Source organism: Ammospiza nelsoni, chromosome 17, assembly GCF_027579445.1.
Source record: "Ammospiza nelsoni isolate bAmmNel1 chromosome 17, bAmmNel1.pri, whole genome shotgun sequence".
In the NCBI taxonomy this organism is placed as follows: domain Eukaryota; kingdom Metazoa; phylum Chordata; class Aves; order Passeriformes; family Passerellidae; genus Ammospiza; species Ammospiza nelsoni.
In genome coordinates, this window is record NC_080649.1 from 856,452 (window position 1) to 873,962 (window position 17,511).

General features: G+C 52.6%; 2 protein-coding genes across 4 annotated transcripts in view; one reads left to right on the forward strand and one right to left on the reverse strand.

Annotated features, from left to right (window-relative positions):
* Window positions 1-35: 35 nt before the first annotated feature.
* Window positions 36-16,269, reverse strand: LCMT1 (leucine carboxyl methyltransferase 1). 3 transcript variants are annotated; one of them, XM_059484324.1, is made up of 11 exons: window positions 16,162-16,269; window positions 15,094-15,185; window positions 14,445-14,566; window positions 12,430-12,506; window positions 11,673-11,734; window positions 6,672-6,774; window positions 5,222-5,342; window positions 4,472-4,573; window positions 3,728-3,819; window positions 2,474-2,571; window positions 36-824 (listed from the first exon to the last, which is right to left on the reverse strand). In XM_059484324.1, the coding sequence occupies exons 1-11, from the start codon at window positions 16,236-16,238 to the stop codon at window positions 802-804; spliced, it is 969 nt and encodes a 322-aa protein (XP_059340307.1). In that variant the 5' UTR covers window positions 16,239-16,269; the 3' UTR covers window positions 36-801. The 3 variants fall into 3 exon arrangements, with proteins under 3 accessions (XP_059340307.1, XP_059340309.1, XP_059340308.1); XM_059484326.1 differs by lacking the exon at window positions 16,162-16,269 and adding an exon at window positions 15,913-16,134; XM_059484325.1 differs by lacking the exon at window positions 16,162-16,269 and adding an exon at window positions 15,724-15,894.
* Window positions 16,270-16,700: 431 nt separating this feature from the next.
* Window positions 16,701-17,511, forward strand: part of ARHGAP17 (Rho GTPase activating protein 17) — a 40,780-nt gene continuing 39,969 nt past the window's right edge. Inside the window, 1 exon segment of the mRNA XM_059484104.1 lies at window positions 16,701-16,831. Within this exon segment, the coding sequence (XP_059340087.1) occupies window positions 16,779-16,831 (53 nt within the window). The 5' untranslated portion in view covers window positions 16,701-16,778.

Sequence of the window (17,511 nt, forward strand, 5' to 3'; positions counted from 1 at the left end):
ACCGGTCATTTCTAGCAAGGAAAACAGGGGGCAAATTATAAATACTAAACATTTATTATTTTTCTCATAGGAAGGCTGCAAGATTCAATTTCAAACAACAGGACAAGGGTTTTCATTGCTGTTGGGATTTTGTTTTGCTTCTTGTAAGGGGAGAGAGAGAAGGAGGAACTGGGGTAGAGATACTACCAGGAGCAGTGCAAACTGAGATTCATTTCTTCCTTCAGCATGCCAGTGCTGACACCACGGGCTAAGCCCTTCCCAGTTAAACCAATCTCTTTTCCAGTTTCTTGTACATCCCTGAACACAGTCAGGGCCCTCCTTGCCCTCCACCCTTCCCCTGGCAGCAGTGAGAGCTCTGCAGGGCAGTGCAGCCAACACTTCATCCAACGGGACCTGAACAGAACAGATGCACAGAATTCCCTCCTGCTCAGCCACCCCCAGCTCCCTGCCACAAGCACGTGTTACACAGCCACAAACACACACAGAGGCAAATCAAAGAACCCAAGAACACTTGACTTTCAGTGTGAAACTAAGGAAGGCAAGCTTGGAACAGGAGTTACCGACACCTTGTGCGAGTCCACCGTTGAACAGCTGGGAACGGGAGCACGTCCTGCCCACAGAAATGCTCCTTGGATGCAATGTTCAGTGTTCGGTGTTCCTTGGATGCACCCGGAGCTCCAGCCCGTCCCCAGCAGCAGCACCAGGAGTGTGCCAGGCTCAGCCCGGGGCTGGCACGTGCAAACCCATCCTGTGCATGTCCATCCTGAGCCCTGAGCCCCCAGGGCCCCCTCCCTGCTGCCCTCAGAAGTCAATGTTTGCCAGACCTGTGTGAAAACAAAGAGGGGTTTGGGGCAAGAAAGGAGGGTTTATTCCTACCCTCACTGCACCACGGTCCCTCACACACAGCAGGAGGGATGCTTGCAGAGTTATTTCATTTTTTAAACTGAAACATAAAGCATTTGGTGTGGGGAAAGCAGGAAAGGCTGGGCTGTACTTTTAAAGCCTTTTTTGATTGTGATGCAGCAATTAATTTGATGAAGCCAATTTGCAGGAGCAGTGGAATTATTCATGGCAGAAGGAACAACACAATGTTCAGGAACCTCAGGGTCTGAGGAAGACAAGGCAGAGGAAAGTACCATCACGAGGGCAGTAAATTCCCCCAGGATAAAAAAGCCGTGCTTTGGATTAAGGCACACCTATGCCATGTCCACTGGACACTTGGTTATCACCTCTGAGATCTCTTTGTAACTGCTGAGAGAGCTCAACCCCAAACTGTCCTTTCACTAATCCCAGCACAGAACAATGCTGAGACCCCCCAAAACTGCCCAAAACTGCTAGGAACAGGTGAACTTTTGGGCCTTGGCTCCTCTAGAACAGGCTGTGTGCTGCAGTCACCACTTTGAGCCTGAAGAGATCCAATGCAGAACATGGGTTTGGAGCTCACAGCTCTGGAGTTTTCAGGAGAGCAGCAGCACGAGCAGCAGCTCTGTCACAGCAGCAGCAGCAGCAGGGTGTTGAAGAGCTCCTTTTACCAGTTTGTATTTGAAGATCTCCCTTTAGCAGCTCTGTCAGAGGCTGTGCTGCCCAGCCAGGCTGCAGAGACCAAATCCATTCCCATTTGCAGAGGAACAGAATAAATCTATCTCAATAAATAAAATCTGCTCGTGGGTACTCGGTCAGGAGCAGGGAAAGGGCAGGGAGGATGAAGGGGAGAAATGACACAAGAGTTTTCCTGGAAAGACTGAAATCCCTGAAATTGCAGCCAGAAAGAGACAAAGTGACTGCACAGAGCTGTCTTTCTAATCTGGACAAATAGAGGCTGTGGCCATCCCTGCTTCCGGCAAGCAACAATTCCCCTCATTTTATCATTTCTTGAGCAGCAGCAACACCCAAATGCTACAGAAAACCTAAATCAAGTCTCTCTCTTTGACAGAAATCCCAGCCTAGGAGAGACAGAATTTTCAGAACAAAAGGAACAGGTAGAAGAGATCATTTCAGAGGGAATGCTCTTCCCCAAGGAGAAAGCAGTGTGGAAAACTTCAGTGTCAGATGGCTGCAAATGGGGACAGTGCAGAGAAGCCTGGGATAAGTAATACAAATTTATTTTTGTGTTGTCAGGACACTGTGCCTTCATATACCGTGTGCCCATATGGCACTTCCCATGCATGGGATTTGTAAACCTTTCAATTAGCACTGATGGGATAAAGCAGGCAGTTATTTAAAGGAACCCATACGGCATCTTCTGGGGGAAAAACTCCAGCTCCCTGCACTGGACAGGCTTCTCTTGGATGCCCAGAAAGCCCCAAAGGCTGTGGAGGAGCAGTGCCCAGCTGGGAGCAGCTCCCAGCCCAGGGAGGAGCAGCAGAGCCCTGGATCAGGGGGATTTGGGGTACACCTGGTGAAACATCCCAGCCCAGCCCTCCCTCAGGACATCCCCATGGCAGGAGCACCCCCAGGGGCTGCAGGACTTTACCCAGGTTGCTGCTGTCCTTGGAAGCCCAGCAGATGCAGTAGTGCTGCATCAGCTGCTCAAACAGCTCCTTTTCATCCAGGAATTCAAGGGCTTCTATTCTGCGGGAATAAAACAAAGGTCGGGATTTGAGCTGGATTCTCAGCAGAGTTGTTACTGAATTGTTCACTCCATGGGAGTGAGAACTGTGGCCAGAAAGGCAGTCGCCTCTCCAGGGAATGGTTACAGGCATTGTCCGTGATGCCACCCCACCAATGTGTGGAACAAGTGACCCACAGGGTGCCTCCAGCTCCTCATCCCTGGCATTCCCTGTTCCAGGACCCCTCTGGGTAACTCCTGACCAATACCAGGGCTCCTGCTGAGGCTCTCAGGGGCAAAAGTTCCTCAGTGCACTCCCAGGTGTGAGGAGCTGCAGAGGAGCACTCTGGGAAAGACTTTTCTAAAGAAAGAGCACTTGCCTCAGTGATTCTGGAGGACAGAGTTTACATAACCCTATTTCCTGGCATGTGGAACAAGTGCAAGGAGCTGAGCAGATCCAGGGTAGCCAAAAATGCTGCAGAGAAAGCACGAGCTCTGTGTCTGCACCAGTGCCATATGGTCCCACCACACAGCCCTGTTCCTATTTAAACCACCTCTGATTTCCACTCTCACCTGTTCAGTTCCAGGCTCTGAGAAACCCCCACAGGTGAATATTCTGACCAAGGTAACTTGTTCAGCTAATTTCATCTATTAATGACTCACAGCAATTCACATTATATCCCTAAGAAGTTGGTCCTTAAAATTTCCCACTGTTTAGCATTTAATGCAGGAATATGAACAAAATCCAGGCAGAGTAGTGACTGTTAAACAGCCTTTAGTCCCTGTTCTGAGTTCTGCAGACCCAGCAGTCTCCCCCTCATGATTGCAACGTGTTGTGGTCTAACCCCAGCCAAAATCTTCACCAGGAACATCCTGGGGACTGCAAAAACTCAACACAGCATTTCTGTGGCATCTCCCATCTGCAAATCTCTGTCAGGAGATGCCTCCTGTCACACCCAAAGAAGCCATCACTGTCCCAGCCTGCTCCTGGCAGCGTTCACCCTCTGGATCATCAGTCCAGGCACGTGCAGAGCCTTAGGCTCAGGAGGGCCGTGTGGTTGTGTTCCCCTGGGCAGCACCTGGGGCAGCCTCATGTTCCACCAGGGGATCCCATGTGCATGGGAAGGACCTTGGAAATGGCACCTGAGGATGACTTTGGGGTCTCTCCCCCAGTGGTACCTTCTGACATCAGCCTGTGGCAGGAAGCTGTACACCTTCATCATATCCACGGCATGGGCATTGTCCCAGCCACTCCCCAGCAGCCGTTCCCTCTGCAAAACAAAGGGCAGCACAGCTCTCACAGGCTCTAGGGCAAGCACAGGGCACAGCTTCTCCCCCTGAGGGTCTCACTGAGCTGACTGAGCTGGCCTTTAAGAGCTCCCAGACTCCTCACTGAGTGTGTGCTGTGATCTCTGCAAGGGCAGCCAGGGGTTTGTGCAAGCACTGACACTCAGCCAGCAAAGAGAAGCTCTGGGTGACCCAACTGTGGCCTGCCAGGGCCTGAGGGAGCCAACAAGAAACAGGGAAAGAGACTGTTTACAAGGGATGGAAGGACAGGACACCGAATGGCTCCCACTGCCAGAGGGCACGGCTGGATGGGATATTGGGAATTGGGAATTGTTCTTTGTGAGGAGGAGAGGCCCTGGCACAGGGTGCCCAGAGCAGCTGTGGCAGTGCCCAAGGCCAGGCTGGACAGGGCTTGGGGCACCTTGGGACAGTGGGAGGTGTCCCTGCCATGGCAGGGGTGGCACTGGATGGGCTCCACAGTCCCTTCCAAACCAATCCATTCCAGATTACATGGTAACGTGGCCAGCAAAGGGCTCGGTGCCTGTCTCCCCTGCCCTGGTCCCTGCTGAGCCCCCAGGGCACACTCAGAACTCCCAGCCAGGTGAGAAAGCCCAGTGCCAGCCCTGTGCCCCTCACCTGGGAGTCCAGGGAGCTGCAGAGCTCCACCCCAGCCAGGTTGCAGTGCCGGCGCTGCAGGTTCTCGATCATGATCTGCCCGAAGCGATCCCTCATGTTCACCTGGGGACACAAGGACACAGCAAAGCCTGCTAAACCCTGGCACTGCCTGGGTCACAAAATGCCAGCCCACAGCAGCTCCCAGTGCCCAGGAGCAGCCCAGTGCCACGGGGACAGTGCCCCTGCCCCAGGGACACCGGGGCTGGCAGCACAGCTGCCTCTACCTCAGCTCTCCAGCACTCACTGACAGCTTGGAAGATGCTGTCATTAACTCCTGCAGCCACCTAGTTCCCCTGAGGCAGTGTTTTACTTCCACAGGAGAACCAGAGTTCAGGCTGATGTGATTTTTGCTCCACTTTGCCAAAGAACACAGAGGTAATTATGTAATGTTATACAGCCAGAGCCAGCACTCAGCGTCGGTTCTTTTTGCTCTGCTTTAGCTAAATCAATATTCTATGTTTTTTTCCACATATGGATTAAGTCTCAATTATTTTGCTTCAACATACTTCAGAAATTGTCTTTCAGAATAGCTGTATTTTCCCTACAATGAGCTAACCAAGCTACAAGTTAAAACACATTACTCCAGAAATTCAGCAGAAACTGCTGTTCCTACAAAAGGACAGGGCCCACTCTCATTCCCCAACAACTCCCACCTACGAGAGCAATTTTAGTGACAACAATGCAGGTCTAAAAACGCCCCTCTGGTTTTACCTGCTCATAATTGATAACCATGGCCACGGGGAAGGTGCTTGCTGCCCACTTGAGCAGGCTGGCAGACTGCTGGGGGGTCATGTAAACCAGCACACACTCGGCCACCAGCAGCGTTGGCAAACTGTAAAACAAAACCACAGCAGAACATGATTTCCAGCACAGGAACAAGAAAAATCTGCTGAGGATTGAGAGCAAGCAAGTCACTCCATGTCTGCACAATTTCCTGAAAGAGCTCCATCTTTTATGAACTAGGCACTGAAGACTGAATGGAATCTCTTCATCACATTGACTCAAACTGGGCTCTCTGGCAGCTGTGCATTAATGAACCACAGAGACTCCTGTGAACCAGAGATTTTAGGGATCAATCTCCCCAAAAGTCAGCCCTGAGCACAGAACAGTGTGTATTCTCTAAGTCCTCTCTGACAGCAAGAACTATGTGTGTTAAAATTCCCTTTGCAGGACAACTGTGCCCTGCACACACAGCTCCCACTCTTGCAGAGATCAGTGAAATCAGGCATTAATTACAAACAGGAAAAAAAAGTTTTCTCTTTAAAAGAAGTTCTAGGAAGAATTTTAATTAGACAAATTTGTTCAGTATCTGTAAAACAATCTTCACATATTATTATCTAACAAAATGTAATCCATAGTTTGCACGTTGCCTCTTCCCCCTCCATCCACAAAAGAACAAAAATAGACATCTACACAAGTGATTTTCTTCACAATTATTGAGTTTGCTTTTAATTGCTGGAATGAAAGGGGGGAAAAAAAGTCACTAGAAGCAGGAGAAATTCCACAAGGAGCAGCAATGTAGGCAAGCAAGGCAACATTTCAGAGGATGGAAGTGTAAAGAATTAAATGGCAATTTGATGCATTCTGCTTCCCCATATGCTCTCTCCCACCCAGCCAGATCTCTGCTATTTATATTGCTTCCATTTGAAAGGTCTGTCCATCATCCACTCAAAAACTCAACTCCTGCCCCCCCAAAGCCTCGTGTTCAACAAGAGAACCCCAGAGGAGCTTTGGGATTCAGATCCCAAGGACGCTGCTGCAGCCCCACCAAAACATTTAGGAAACAACAGGGGTTTGAGAGGAGGCCACAGGAAAGAATTACAGAGCTGAAACTCAGAAATCACAGAATGCTGGGATGGTTTGGGTTGGGAGGGATCATAGAGACCAGCCAGTGCCACCCCTGCCATGGCAGGGACACTGCCACTGTCCCAGCTCCCAGCCAGTCCAGCCTGGCCCAGGGCTTCCACAAGCCCCCATTGGAAAAAACCCACCAAAAGCCAATGAAACCCCAGTGATCTTACTGTGTATCCCAGCTGTAAAAAAACCCCATTGTAAAAAAACCCACAAAAAGCCAATGAAACCCCAGTGATCTTACTGTGTATCCCAGCTGTAAAAAACTCCATTGTAAAAAAAGCCACCAAAAGCCAATGAAACCCCTTACTGTGTATCCAAGCTGTGTTTCCTCAGCTTCTCCTCCAGGTCTGAGGAGGAACGGAGGTCTGCCCCTACTATGGAATATCGACTGGAGTCCAGGCTGTGGGAATCTGCAAGCAAATGTGAGAGACCAACGTTACCAGTGAGGGATGTGCAGTTATCAATCAAAAACACTGCCCAGGAGCACAGGGAGCCCAAGTTTGCTGTGTTACACCCAACTGTGAGCAGCAAACTCTTCCTTTCAAGCCATGAATTCCCCTCCTGGCTGTGTTCTCCATCACCAGCAGACCCTGCAGGAGCCTGCTCTGCCTCTGCAGCCACGCTGAAGCAGAGAGGTTAGCCCAGCTGTTACCATGGTTTCCAGCAATGCAGAGAGAAGAAAAATGGCAAGATTAAAGGCAGGGTTTGTGTTTGGTTTGGGGAGTCTTCTTAGACTGCCCAACGTATGTACATAGGAACTACATAAAAGTACATCCATTTCTGAAGAGCTAAGCTAAGTGGCAATATTTCAAATATTAACAACAGATATAGCTAGAGAAAATAACTGCATATGTAGTTATGTAATAAATATGGGGAGCAGCCAGAGACTTGGGGCCAAGAAGAAGTTATCATTTAGCCTTTTGGTATGATTTAGTGGTGGCATTTAAGGAAAGAGTCAAATTACAGAGGGTATTCTGTTGTTGTTGATATTCCCCAGGGATACAACAGGACCCTGTGGGTGCTCCCCAGCACGAAGGAGGGACAAATCCCAGAGGAGCCCCTGCCATGCTGGCACAGCTGGGAGGGAGCAGCAGAGCCTCCTGCCATCAGTGACTCTGACACCCAGCAGTAATGAGCACCCAGGGGAGCCCAGTGCCCACAGGAGGCACTTCCCAAGTGCTCCATCAAACCCAGCCAGAGCCAAGCCCTGCACAACACTGGGATGGCTCTGGAGGGACTCCAGGCCTCCCTGGGCAGCCCCTTCCAGTGCCTGGCCACCCTTTCCATGGAGAAATTCCTCCTGATGTCCAACCTGAGCCTCCCCTGGCACAGCCTGAGGGAGCAGAGAAGTGGCTGAAGGGGCAGGATGAAAGGGGTTTCCATTCATGAACAAAACAACTGGGGACAAGTGTGGGGTTCCCAATTACCCCAACACACAGTGACCAAACATCCCAGAGGATCACCTCTGGTTTTCAAGTGACCAGCTCTCCGGAAGTGGCACGAGCAAGGGAAATAGCTGCCATTCCAGCAGCACTTGGGAGCAGATCCAGGAACCAGAAACAGTTCAGAAAGAGAGTTACAAGGGAAGAAAAGAGAAAAAAAACTTGTGCGGCATGTTGAATGATTCAACATTTTGAGTCAAGGCTTTTTCCATGTGCATGTTCTGTAATAGCTTTACTACTTCCCACACCCTTCTATTTAAGTGATTACATCAAGGCCATGATAATGGCATCAAAAAAAGCCACCCAAAAACCCCACCACACACAGGGAAGTGTTTAAATAGAGACTGGTTTCTGTCCATGGATACGGCACCGCGAGCGTCAGCCACCACAATTAGTAGGGAATTAATGCCAGCTCCCTGTCCGGCTTCGGAGGCTGGGTCACACAAATACCTCAATAAAGAACAGAAATAAAAGCCAGAAATAAACCACAAAACTTTTTAAGTGATCTGGGAGAGAAGGAGCACAAACACTCCAAGGTGGAAGTAAATGTTCCTTGCTCACAGCTCACTGATTTGAGCATTTTTATCACAAAATCTGAATTGGTTTGGGTTGGAAGGGACCACAGAGACATCCAGTGCCACCCCTGCCATGGCAGGGACACCTTCCACTGTGCCAGGCTGCTCCAGCCTGGCCCTGGGCACTGCCAGGGATCCAGGGGCAGCCACACTTCTCTGGGCACCTGTGCCAGGGCTCCCACCCTCCCATGGAAGGATTTCTCCTCAGCATCTCACCTGAATTTCCCCGTGTTCAGGCTGATCATCCTTGACTAGGCAGACTTCAGCTGCTCCATCACCTCTCCCTTAGGGAGCAAACACACACTGAGTGCAGGGCAGTGACAGCTGGGACAGCTGGACCTGCCACTGTCCCCAGCCTGGGGGCCACAATCCATGCACAAACACCCCAAAACCGGCTGGGACACGGTCTGGCACCAACTCCTACCTCCCTGCAGAGCTGGGGTTCCTGGGGCTGTGCTGGGCAGGGCAGGGCAGGGCTGGGATGTCCCTGGGGGTCCCTCCCCACTCAGGGGTTCTGTCAGTATGAAGCGAGCAGTGTGCTGCCTCAGGCTGAGCAGCCTTGCTGCAAATGGATTTCACAATGCCTGCCCATGCACAGGGCAGCTGGAAAAGGAAAAACCAGCTCCAGCTTGGCAGCACAGTCACATGCTCCCCACTGATTTCCTCTGAGGAACAAGAGTTTGTTTTACCTGAATTGATTCTGTGTGTGTGTGTTCAAACCCCTCTGCTCATCCCTACTGCAGTGCTGTGACTCAGGCCAGTGCCCTAGTGCTGGCACAGCCAGTGACATTTGGGGCTTAAACCACTGCAAATCCCACTACAGGCACTGATTCCTACCAGGCACCAGCACCAAAACCTGGTGTTTTTAGTGAGGTGGTTATGTTGGGTTTAGTGAGGTTGTCTGGCTGGGTTTAGTGAGGTTGTTTGGTTGGGTTTAGTGAGGTTGTTTGGTTGGGTGCTCCCCTCTAGAGCTGCCCTGGGCTCTGTGTGATGCTCACCCTCACCCTGTACAAAGATTCTCTCTGTTCTTGGCTGAATGAAGGTTTGAGAAACACCAAACTCAGATTTAACTGGAGAACTACAAGGGAGGAGATGGGGAAGGGGGAAAAGATGAGCCCTCCTTCCCACCTACCCCAGCCAGGGCACAGGTCCAGCTCTCCAGGGATGACCAACAGAGAATGCTCTGCCCTGGGCACACACTGTGTGGTTACTGTCCATGGTTCTGGACACAGGAACAGCACAAGTGGTTCAGATTTCACAAGCACTGAACAAGACAAGCCTGTAGTAACTGAGTAGTAGCAGGAGCTGCTTACAGCTGCCTTTTGACCTGAGCACGCTGAATCTTTCCTTCCAGCTGTGTTAGACCTGCTGCTGTGCAGAGGGAGGCCCCAGGCCCTCCCTGCTGCCCTGACCCAGCTGTGGGGCAGCCCTGCAGCCTCCAGGCACACCAAGCTCTGCCTCTGCCACAACCCAGCTTCCCCTCTCTCACTCCCTCCTCACATTAGTGCAACAATCTCCTGGAGCTTTTCCAAGAGGCAGCACGCAGGATATATTGACTCCAGTGATTTCATTGGGATGTTCATGCTCAGGTATCCGTGCAGCTCTCCAGAGCAGCAGCCCCTGCAGCCTGCTCTGCCCAGCCCCAGCTTCATCCACAGCCCAGCAGGCACTGCCACACTCTCAGCTTGTCCTGGAAATCTAGGGCCAGCCCTGCACGTCCCCTGACACCCACACTGGCCACAAGAACCTCTGGGGATGGAGGGAAGCTGAAAGAGCCAGCACAACTCAAACCAGGATTCAAACAGCCTAAACAAACCATTCCTGGTGTGCAGAGCCAGCAGTGTGACTGAGGTGGGGAGGCAGATATAGGGACAGGATTCCAAAATCCTGAGCAATTCCCCCCCTGGCAATGCTGCTCCCTGTGCCAGTGGTAACCCCACAATACTGCAGGTCTAACACCATACCAGGTCAGACCAGAGGTCTCCCCAGGATGATCCCAGCCCTCCAGAGGCCAGCAGCAGCTCCCAAGGGAAAAGTCAAAGAGAGGGAACATCATCTAACACTGGCACCTAAGTTGTTTTCCAGCTTTTTCTCAAAAGTACTTAGAATTGTTTTGTATTTCTGGACCATTATTGAGCTCATGCTTTCATCCATCTATTTATTCTAATACCCAGATCCTGCAGGAAGGCAGCAATAATCATTTACATGTGAGGCACAAACTGTTTTCCCCCCCATGTGCATCACTTTCTATTAATCCACATTGAAATCATCATCAAGTCACTAATTTCACAAGATACTTCTGCAGTTCTTTACCACTCTTCAGAGTTTGGATTTGCCAACAAGCTGCCACTTACTAATCACTATTTTCCCAATTTTTTCTTAGTGTTGAACAACAACATACCCTCAAGCACAGATCTCCCTCTCCTCCAGAACAAAAATGAACAGCATATGCTCGCCCTCCATCCCAGCTCCTCATCCATATGAGAGCCATTCCCTCCCCACCACCACTGTGCCATTTCTCTGGCACAGGACAGTTGGTGCAGCTCAGCACCTGCACTGAGAACATGAACTCAGTGGAACCCAGGCAATTTTCCACAGGTAAAAAGGTTTTCAGGTGCAGTCCTGACACAAAATTACAATTATAGAATGACTTGGGTTAGAGATCACCCAGTGCCACCCCTGCCATGGCAGGGACACCTCCCACTGTCCCAGGGTGCCCCAAGCCCTGGCCAGGGATGGACACTCCAGGGATGGGAGCCCACAAACCTCTGATCCCTAATGTGGGTACAAACCAAGAGACTACAGCATCTCACACCACCTGAAATCATTATCCTTTTAACACTAAAATGTATCAAACAGCACTGGCTCATGGGCCTGGACTGTGCAGGCTGTGTTTCTGCTGTGAAAACTCTGCTAAATGTAAAGATTTGTGCTCTTAATGAGACAGAAAGCAGATAAACACTCAACAGATATTTTAATCCAGTATCCATGCCTCTCTGTAGCACTTTTTCCTTTCCTGTGACAGAAAAGGAGCTACATATGAGAGAAAAAGAAAAAAACCCAACAACTTTCTGCCAGAATAAAACCACTTAAAGAGAAGACATTTCTAACATGATACAGAACAAATGGGCAGGAGTCTGTAAGACAAGAAAAAAGCCTCTTTTCCCTCCCAATTCTCTGTCCAAACAGCATTTCAAACATTAAAAGCCTGCCCACATAGCAGAACAAAATGATCAGAAAAGTTTTAAAAGTGCTGCAGTACATCACTGACTGAGTTTGAAGATGACTCACCTATTAGAAGAGAGTCCCCTGAATGGGATTCCATAATTGGTTTTGACAGGGGAGGTTTTGATCTGTGGGAAGAAGGAAGAAGCATCTCAGAGCAGTTAAGCCTGTTGAACAGAGTGCTTACAGCTTTTTTCTTAACATATATATATATATGTGTGTGTGTGTGTCTGTGTGTGTGTGCCAAAAGCAGCTGAGGGAATATCTCTGCCCTCTGCTGGAAAGGAAAACCTTTGCAAGCTGCTGAAGCTGGAGCTGACTGTTACACACAATTTCTTTAATTCTGAGAGAACCTTTCAAGAGAAATCCAGGCACTGTAACAAGCCCTCAATTACCCCCGATGGATTCATTCCAACAGGAACATTCCCAGCTGTTCTGCTTCCAACTGAACAGGCACATCTGGGAATTCAGGGCTGTCCTCCCCAAAGCTTTCAGCCATCCCCTTCTGCAGCCTGGGACAGGAGCTGCAGAGCCTGCCTGCACCATGAGCCTTTATTGTACGTGCAGTCCTGGAATGGTTTGGGAAACAACCTCAGAGCCCACCCAGAGCCAGCCCTGCCATGGCAGGGACACCTCCCACTGTCCCAGGTGCTCCCAGCCCTGTCCAGCCTGGCCCTGGGCACTGCCAGGGATGCAGGATCTGCTCTGGGCACCTGTGCCAGGGCCTGCCCACCCTCACACCCCAGAACATGAAGAGTTTCTCAGCAGAGGTGAAATAATGCCCTGACTGACAGCCAGTCCCCACAGCTGAACACAGACTTACTTGATATTGTGTATTTTTCTTGCAACGATCATTGGGAAATCCACTTCAAAATATTTCCTAGGGAGGAGATTTTCATCCTGGGAATTGCAGGAAGACACTAGAGTTAGGGACACTCAAGTTTCCCATGCACAGGACAAGACATAAGCAAAATCCTGAACAGTTCTGGTTTGGCTTACAGTGCCATTTGTAACAGTGTCCCACGGCTTAAAACCCAACAAAAACCAGCTGAGAGATGTCAGAATGCCCTCTAAGAGCTAAAGAAATGATTTATCACTTGATGTAATCACAAAAGCATAGGTGAGACGGGAAGGGACCCCTGAGTTCACCCAGTGCAAGCTCTGCCCAGGCAGGGTCACCCAGAGCAGGTGACAGGAACGTGTCCAGGTGGGGCTGGGATGTCACCTGAGAGGAGAGGGACTCTAACCCCAGACACAGATACTGAAACACACCCTGCAGCCTGTTCTGGAGCTGTAGGAGAGCACAGCAGACTGACAGCATTTACCAGGATTTTCAGCACAGGACTGTCAGCACAGCCTTCCAGGGAGGAGCAGGAAGGTTTTGCACAGCCTCACGCAGACAGTGAGCACACTGCAGCTCTCCCCCAGCCCACAGCCAGAGCACAGGCACACCAGCCTGCCTGCACTACAAAAGAGAGGAAAGCCCTTCATTCCACGCTGGCAGGGTCTCCCAGCCTGCTGGAGAGGCTGTGCCAAGCCTGTCCCTTGCAGCAGGGCCTTTGTGATGGATGTGCTGCCCGTGCTGGCTGTCACCCTGCGCCTTTCTGAGATGAGACCAGCACTCAACACTCCAGGAACTCCCTGCTCATTCATTGCACCACAGCTGCTCTCTGCAAGGACACAGAACTGGAGTGACAGGCCCCACTTCAGCTCTGAAAAGCACTGTTACCAAAACAGTATTTGGGCAGAGCTTTTGTAGAAACGCGGGTAAGAGAAAAGCTTCACATCTCAGGGAAAAAAAAAATCAGAATTGTCTCCCTTCCACTGACGGAATACAATAAATTGTGACCAAGCAAAATGCTCCTCAGGCCTCCCTCCAGAACCCAAATTTACCCATGTAAATGCTAGTGGGAAGACAATTCACTCAGAGGTGTGTTCACCCAGAATGACACCATCACACAACACCTGAGTAACTGAATTTCCATGAATTACACACACACAATTTATGGAACAGGCTGCCCAGAGCAGCTGTGGCTGCCCCTGCATCCCTGGCAGTGCCCCAGTCCAGGTTGGACAGGGCTTGGAACAGCCTGGAACAGTGGAAGGTGTCCCTGCCATGGCAGGGGTGGCACTGGATGATTCTCCAGATCCCTTCCAATCTGTGATTCCATTATTTACATAAATAAACTCACAACTGCAATCCCAGGGGACGTGGGGTAAGTGTGGCAGCAGGTCAGGGAGTGTTCCTGCCTCTGCACCCATCCCTGGAGAGCTGCAGGGCCCAGTCCTGCTCCCCAGGAAACACAAGGAGCTGCTGGAGAGGGCCCAGCAGAGGCCACAGAGATGATTTGGGGTCTGGAGCATCTCTTTGATGAGGAGAGACTGCAGGAGCTGGGCCTGGTCAGTCTGGAGAAGGGAAGGCTGAGAGGGGATCCCATCAATCCATACAAATCCCTCCCAGGGGTGTCAGAGGATGGTGCCAGACTCTGTTTAGTGACAGCACAAGGAGCAGTGCCCAGAAATTAAAACACAACAAAATCCATGTTAAGATGAGGAAGAACCTCTTTGCAATGAGGGTGGCAGAGCCTGGGACATGTTCCTGTGTCACCTGCTCCAGGTGACCCTGCCTGGCCAGGGGCTGCTCTGGATGATCACCAGAGGTTCCCTAAAGCCCAGCTATTGTGGGGCTGTGCGGGAGCTGCTGCTGTGCTGCCCTGTGACACAGAGCCAGCCTGCAGAGCTCAGAGCAGCCCCTCAGGGGTCCCCCAGAGCCCAGGGCAGCCCCTCAGGGGTCCCCCAGCCCCTGTCCAGCCAGGCCTCCCCTGCAGCCCCCATTACCTTCAGCCTCCAGAACAGGGTGTCCATGCCAGCCCCGAGGTTGACAATCTGAGAGTTGCATTGTGTCTTCTGCAGGAAAGCCTTGATCAGGTAACTGACCCCGTGCACTCGAGCATAATAACCTGCAGCACACACAGAGCTGGGAGTCACCCCTGGCACACAGCTCTCCAAGGTCAGCACTCAGGCAGGTCCCCAGGCACTCTGCAGGGACAATAATGCCCTCTTTTCAACTACCTAAGGGCTTTCCTTTTTCTTTTTTAATTACAAACAAAGCCCCACGCACTGATAAAACCCAACTCCTTAGGCAAATAGAAGTTTTAGTCAAGTTTCACCTGAAGCAGAGCAGAATAATTCTGCACTTGCAGAGACCCAACTGCCCTGGGTCAAGCCAGCATTTCGGACTGCTTTGAGGAGATCTCTACACAGGGACACACAGAGACAGCAGAAAAGGAAAGAAATAGAGTTGCTTTCAAAAAGCAAAGGAAGAGAGTTTTGACTCACAGATATTTCAAAGATCAGACACAGCATGGATGGAATTAGTGCTGTGGAGAAACCTCCTCTCACTCTCTCACACATTGCCACCCCCAACCCCAGGGTGCAGAGGTGTTGTCAGGACAGGTGAGGTGTCCCCATTCCCCTTCCAACTTGCCTCTGTTGATCTCAGGTGCCTTCCTCTCCTTGGCTTGTCTCACAAAATGCTGGATGTAAGGGTCCTTCCAGTAGCCAACACTCACAGCAAACCTGTGCAGCAGCAGGGAAAAGAGAGAATTATGAAATAAAGCCTCCAAAATTTACCCTAAAAGATACACAGGCTGGAAAGGTCCCTCTGCCCTGGGTGTGCACATGCAGACACGGTTTAAAAATCAGTTCCATGTGTGGAACTATCTGAGTTAAGAATTTATATAAAGTTTAGTTAGAAATTTTAGCTGTTACCCTATTCAACAAGCATCCTTTTAATGGCCTCTCCATTATTGGATGAAATTTTGTGAGCAAAGACTCAAATCTCAAATATTCCCTCCTGGGGGAGCAAGAAGATGAACTGTCTGTCTGCAGCTCCTCAGGCACACAAACCAGGCTTTACTTGTACCTGCTGTATGAGACAAGGCGTTTGCACTGATTCCAGAGCTACCACATCAGTTTACAGTAAAACAGTTCTGTTTAACAGAACTTATGGCTTTTACAAGTGATTCCCCAAGGAAAACTCTCTGCCCAACAAACGCTCTGCTGCTCTAAAGCCCAAAAGGACAGCCCGACCAAGAGAGGGGTTAAATTCACACACCAGGGCAGTGACACCATCCCCTGCCAGGGTCCGTCCCGGCGGGAGCAGGGAGGAGATGGAAAAGCGCCAGGCGGGTCCTTGGCTCAGCTATGGAACACTTCCAGTCACTATCAGCACCGGGAAGCACCGCAGGCCGGCTCGGGACGGGCCCGGCGGGGTTTGGGGCACCGGGGGCGGCTCGGGGCTCACCGCAGGTCCCGGAGCATCCCGCTGCTCCCCGGGGCTTCCCCCGCGCACACACCGGGACCGGCTCCGAGCGTGACCCGGCCGGGCCCTGCGGCCGACGGAGCCGGGGCGCACGCACAGAGCCCGGGCACCGGGACGGGCCCGGACCGCTCCTGCTCTGCTCTCCCGGGAGCCGCCCGAGCCTCGCCCGCGCACTGCCCAGCCCCGCCGCGGGGAACACCGGCCCTGCCCAGCCCGGCCCGGCTCCGGTACCGTTTGCAGACGGACGCGTCCTCGCAGGTGCCCCGCACCGCCTCGTCCGCCTCGTCGGGGCCGGTGGCGGCCGCCATGGAGCGCGCGGGGCCCGGCCGCTGCCACCGCCCCTGCGGCCCGCCCCCCGCCGCCGCTCATTGGGCAGCCCCCGCGGGAGCTCGGCGGCCATTGGTCCGTGCGCTCATGGAAATGCACAGCGCCCAATGAGAGCGCGCGGCATGCAGCGCCTCGACCGGGAAGCGGCGGCCGTAGCGCAAGGCGAACCGGGAGTTGTAGTCCGGCACCGCTCGGCGGAGCAGCGGGGATGCGGGGCTGCGACTCTCCGGTACCGGGCGGCCCTGCCAGGGAGATCGGTCCCACTGCCCCTCGTGAAGCAGCAGCACCCGGCGCCAGCGAGCGAGCGGCGCAGGAAGATCCGCGGCGCTGAGCAGCGGCGCCATCCGGGCTGCGGGCGGGACATCCGGGCCGGGGGCGCCGATCACGCGCGGTGCGGGCGGAGGGCAGGGCCGGAAGCGGCGGGGGCCGGGCCGGGCGGGCGGTGCTGGGGCGGCGGCGGGGCCGGGGGCGGCCGGCGCAGAGCGGCGGGGCCCGGGCAGCCCGGGGCAGCGGCCGCCGCCATGAAGAAGCAGTTCAACCGCATGAAGCAGCTGGCCAACCAGACCGTGGGCAGGTGGGCGGCGGCGCCGAGCCGGGCCGGGCGCGGGGGCTGCGGCGCCGTTCGGGGGAGAGGCTCGGGGGGATTACGGCAGCGGCGGGCCATGGGGGAAGGCTCGGTCCGCCGTGCCGGGCTCGGGCAGAGGGTCGCAGCCACGCCGGGGTCCCGGAGCTCCGGGGGCTCTCGGGGGTCCCGAGCCCCTCCCGGCCCCGCGGGGCCATTTGCATCGGGCGCTGCCTGTCTGCGCCCCGGCGGCTTTCGTTTCCTTTCGCTTCCTTTCGTTTCCTCTCTGCCGAGGTGTTCGCCCCGTTTCTGCTTTCTCTCTCATCTGAGAGCGCTCCGAGAGTGCCTCCCCAGGAGTTCACTCGCCTTCCCAGGATTTGATTTTATCAAAGCCACCAGGAGCCCTGTGGGTACGATTGCCATCGGGTTCCAGCTGCCCGAGTCCGACTCGGGAGGTTTTTGACCCAAGCGGGCAGTAACAAATCTGTGCCCAGACAGGGAAGTGCCCTGCAGCCGCGGCTGTCCCCGAGCGCAGCATGCAAATGTCACCGCGCTGCTTCTCTGGCAGAAACCAATGCAGAAACTTCCTCCTCTTTTAGCAAAGATTTCATTTGAAAATCAGTTCTTATATTGAGGGTTTAAATTGAAAGTCTGTACTGGTGCTGATAGTGTAAAGTTTTTATCTGAGTTTA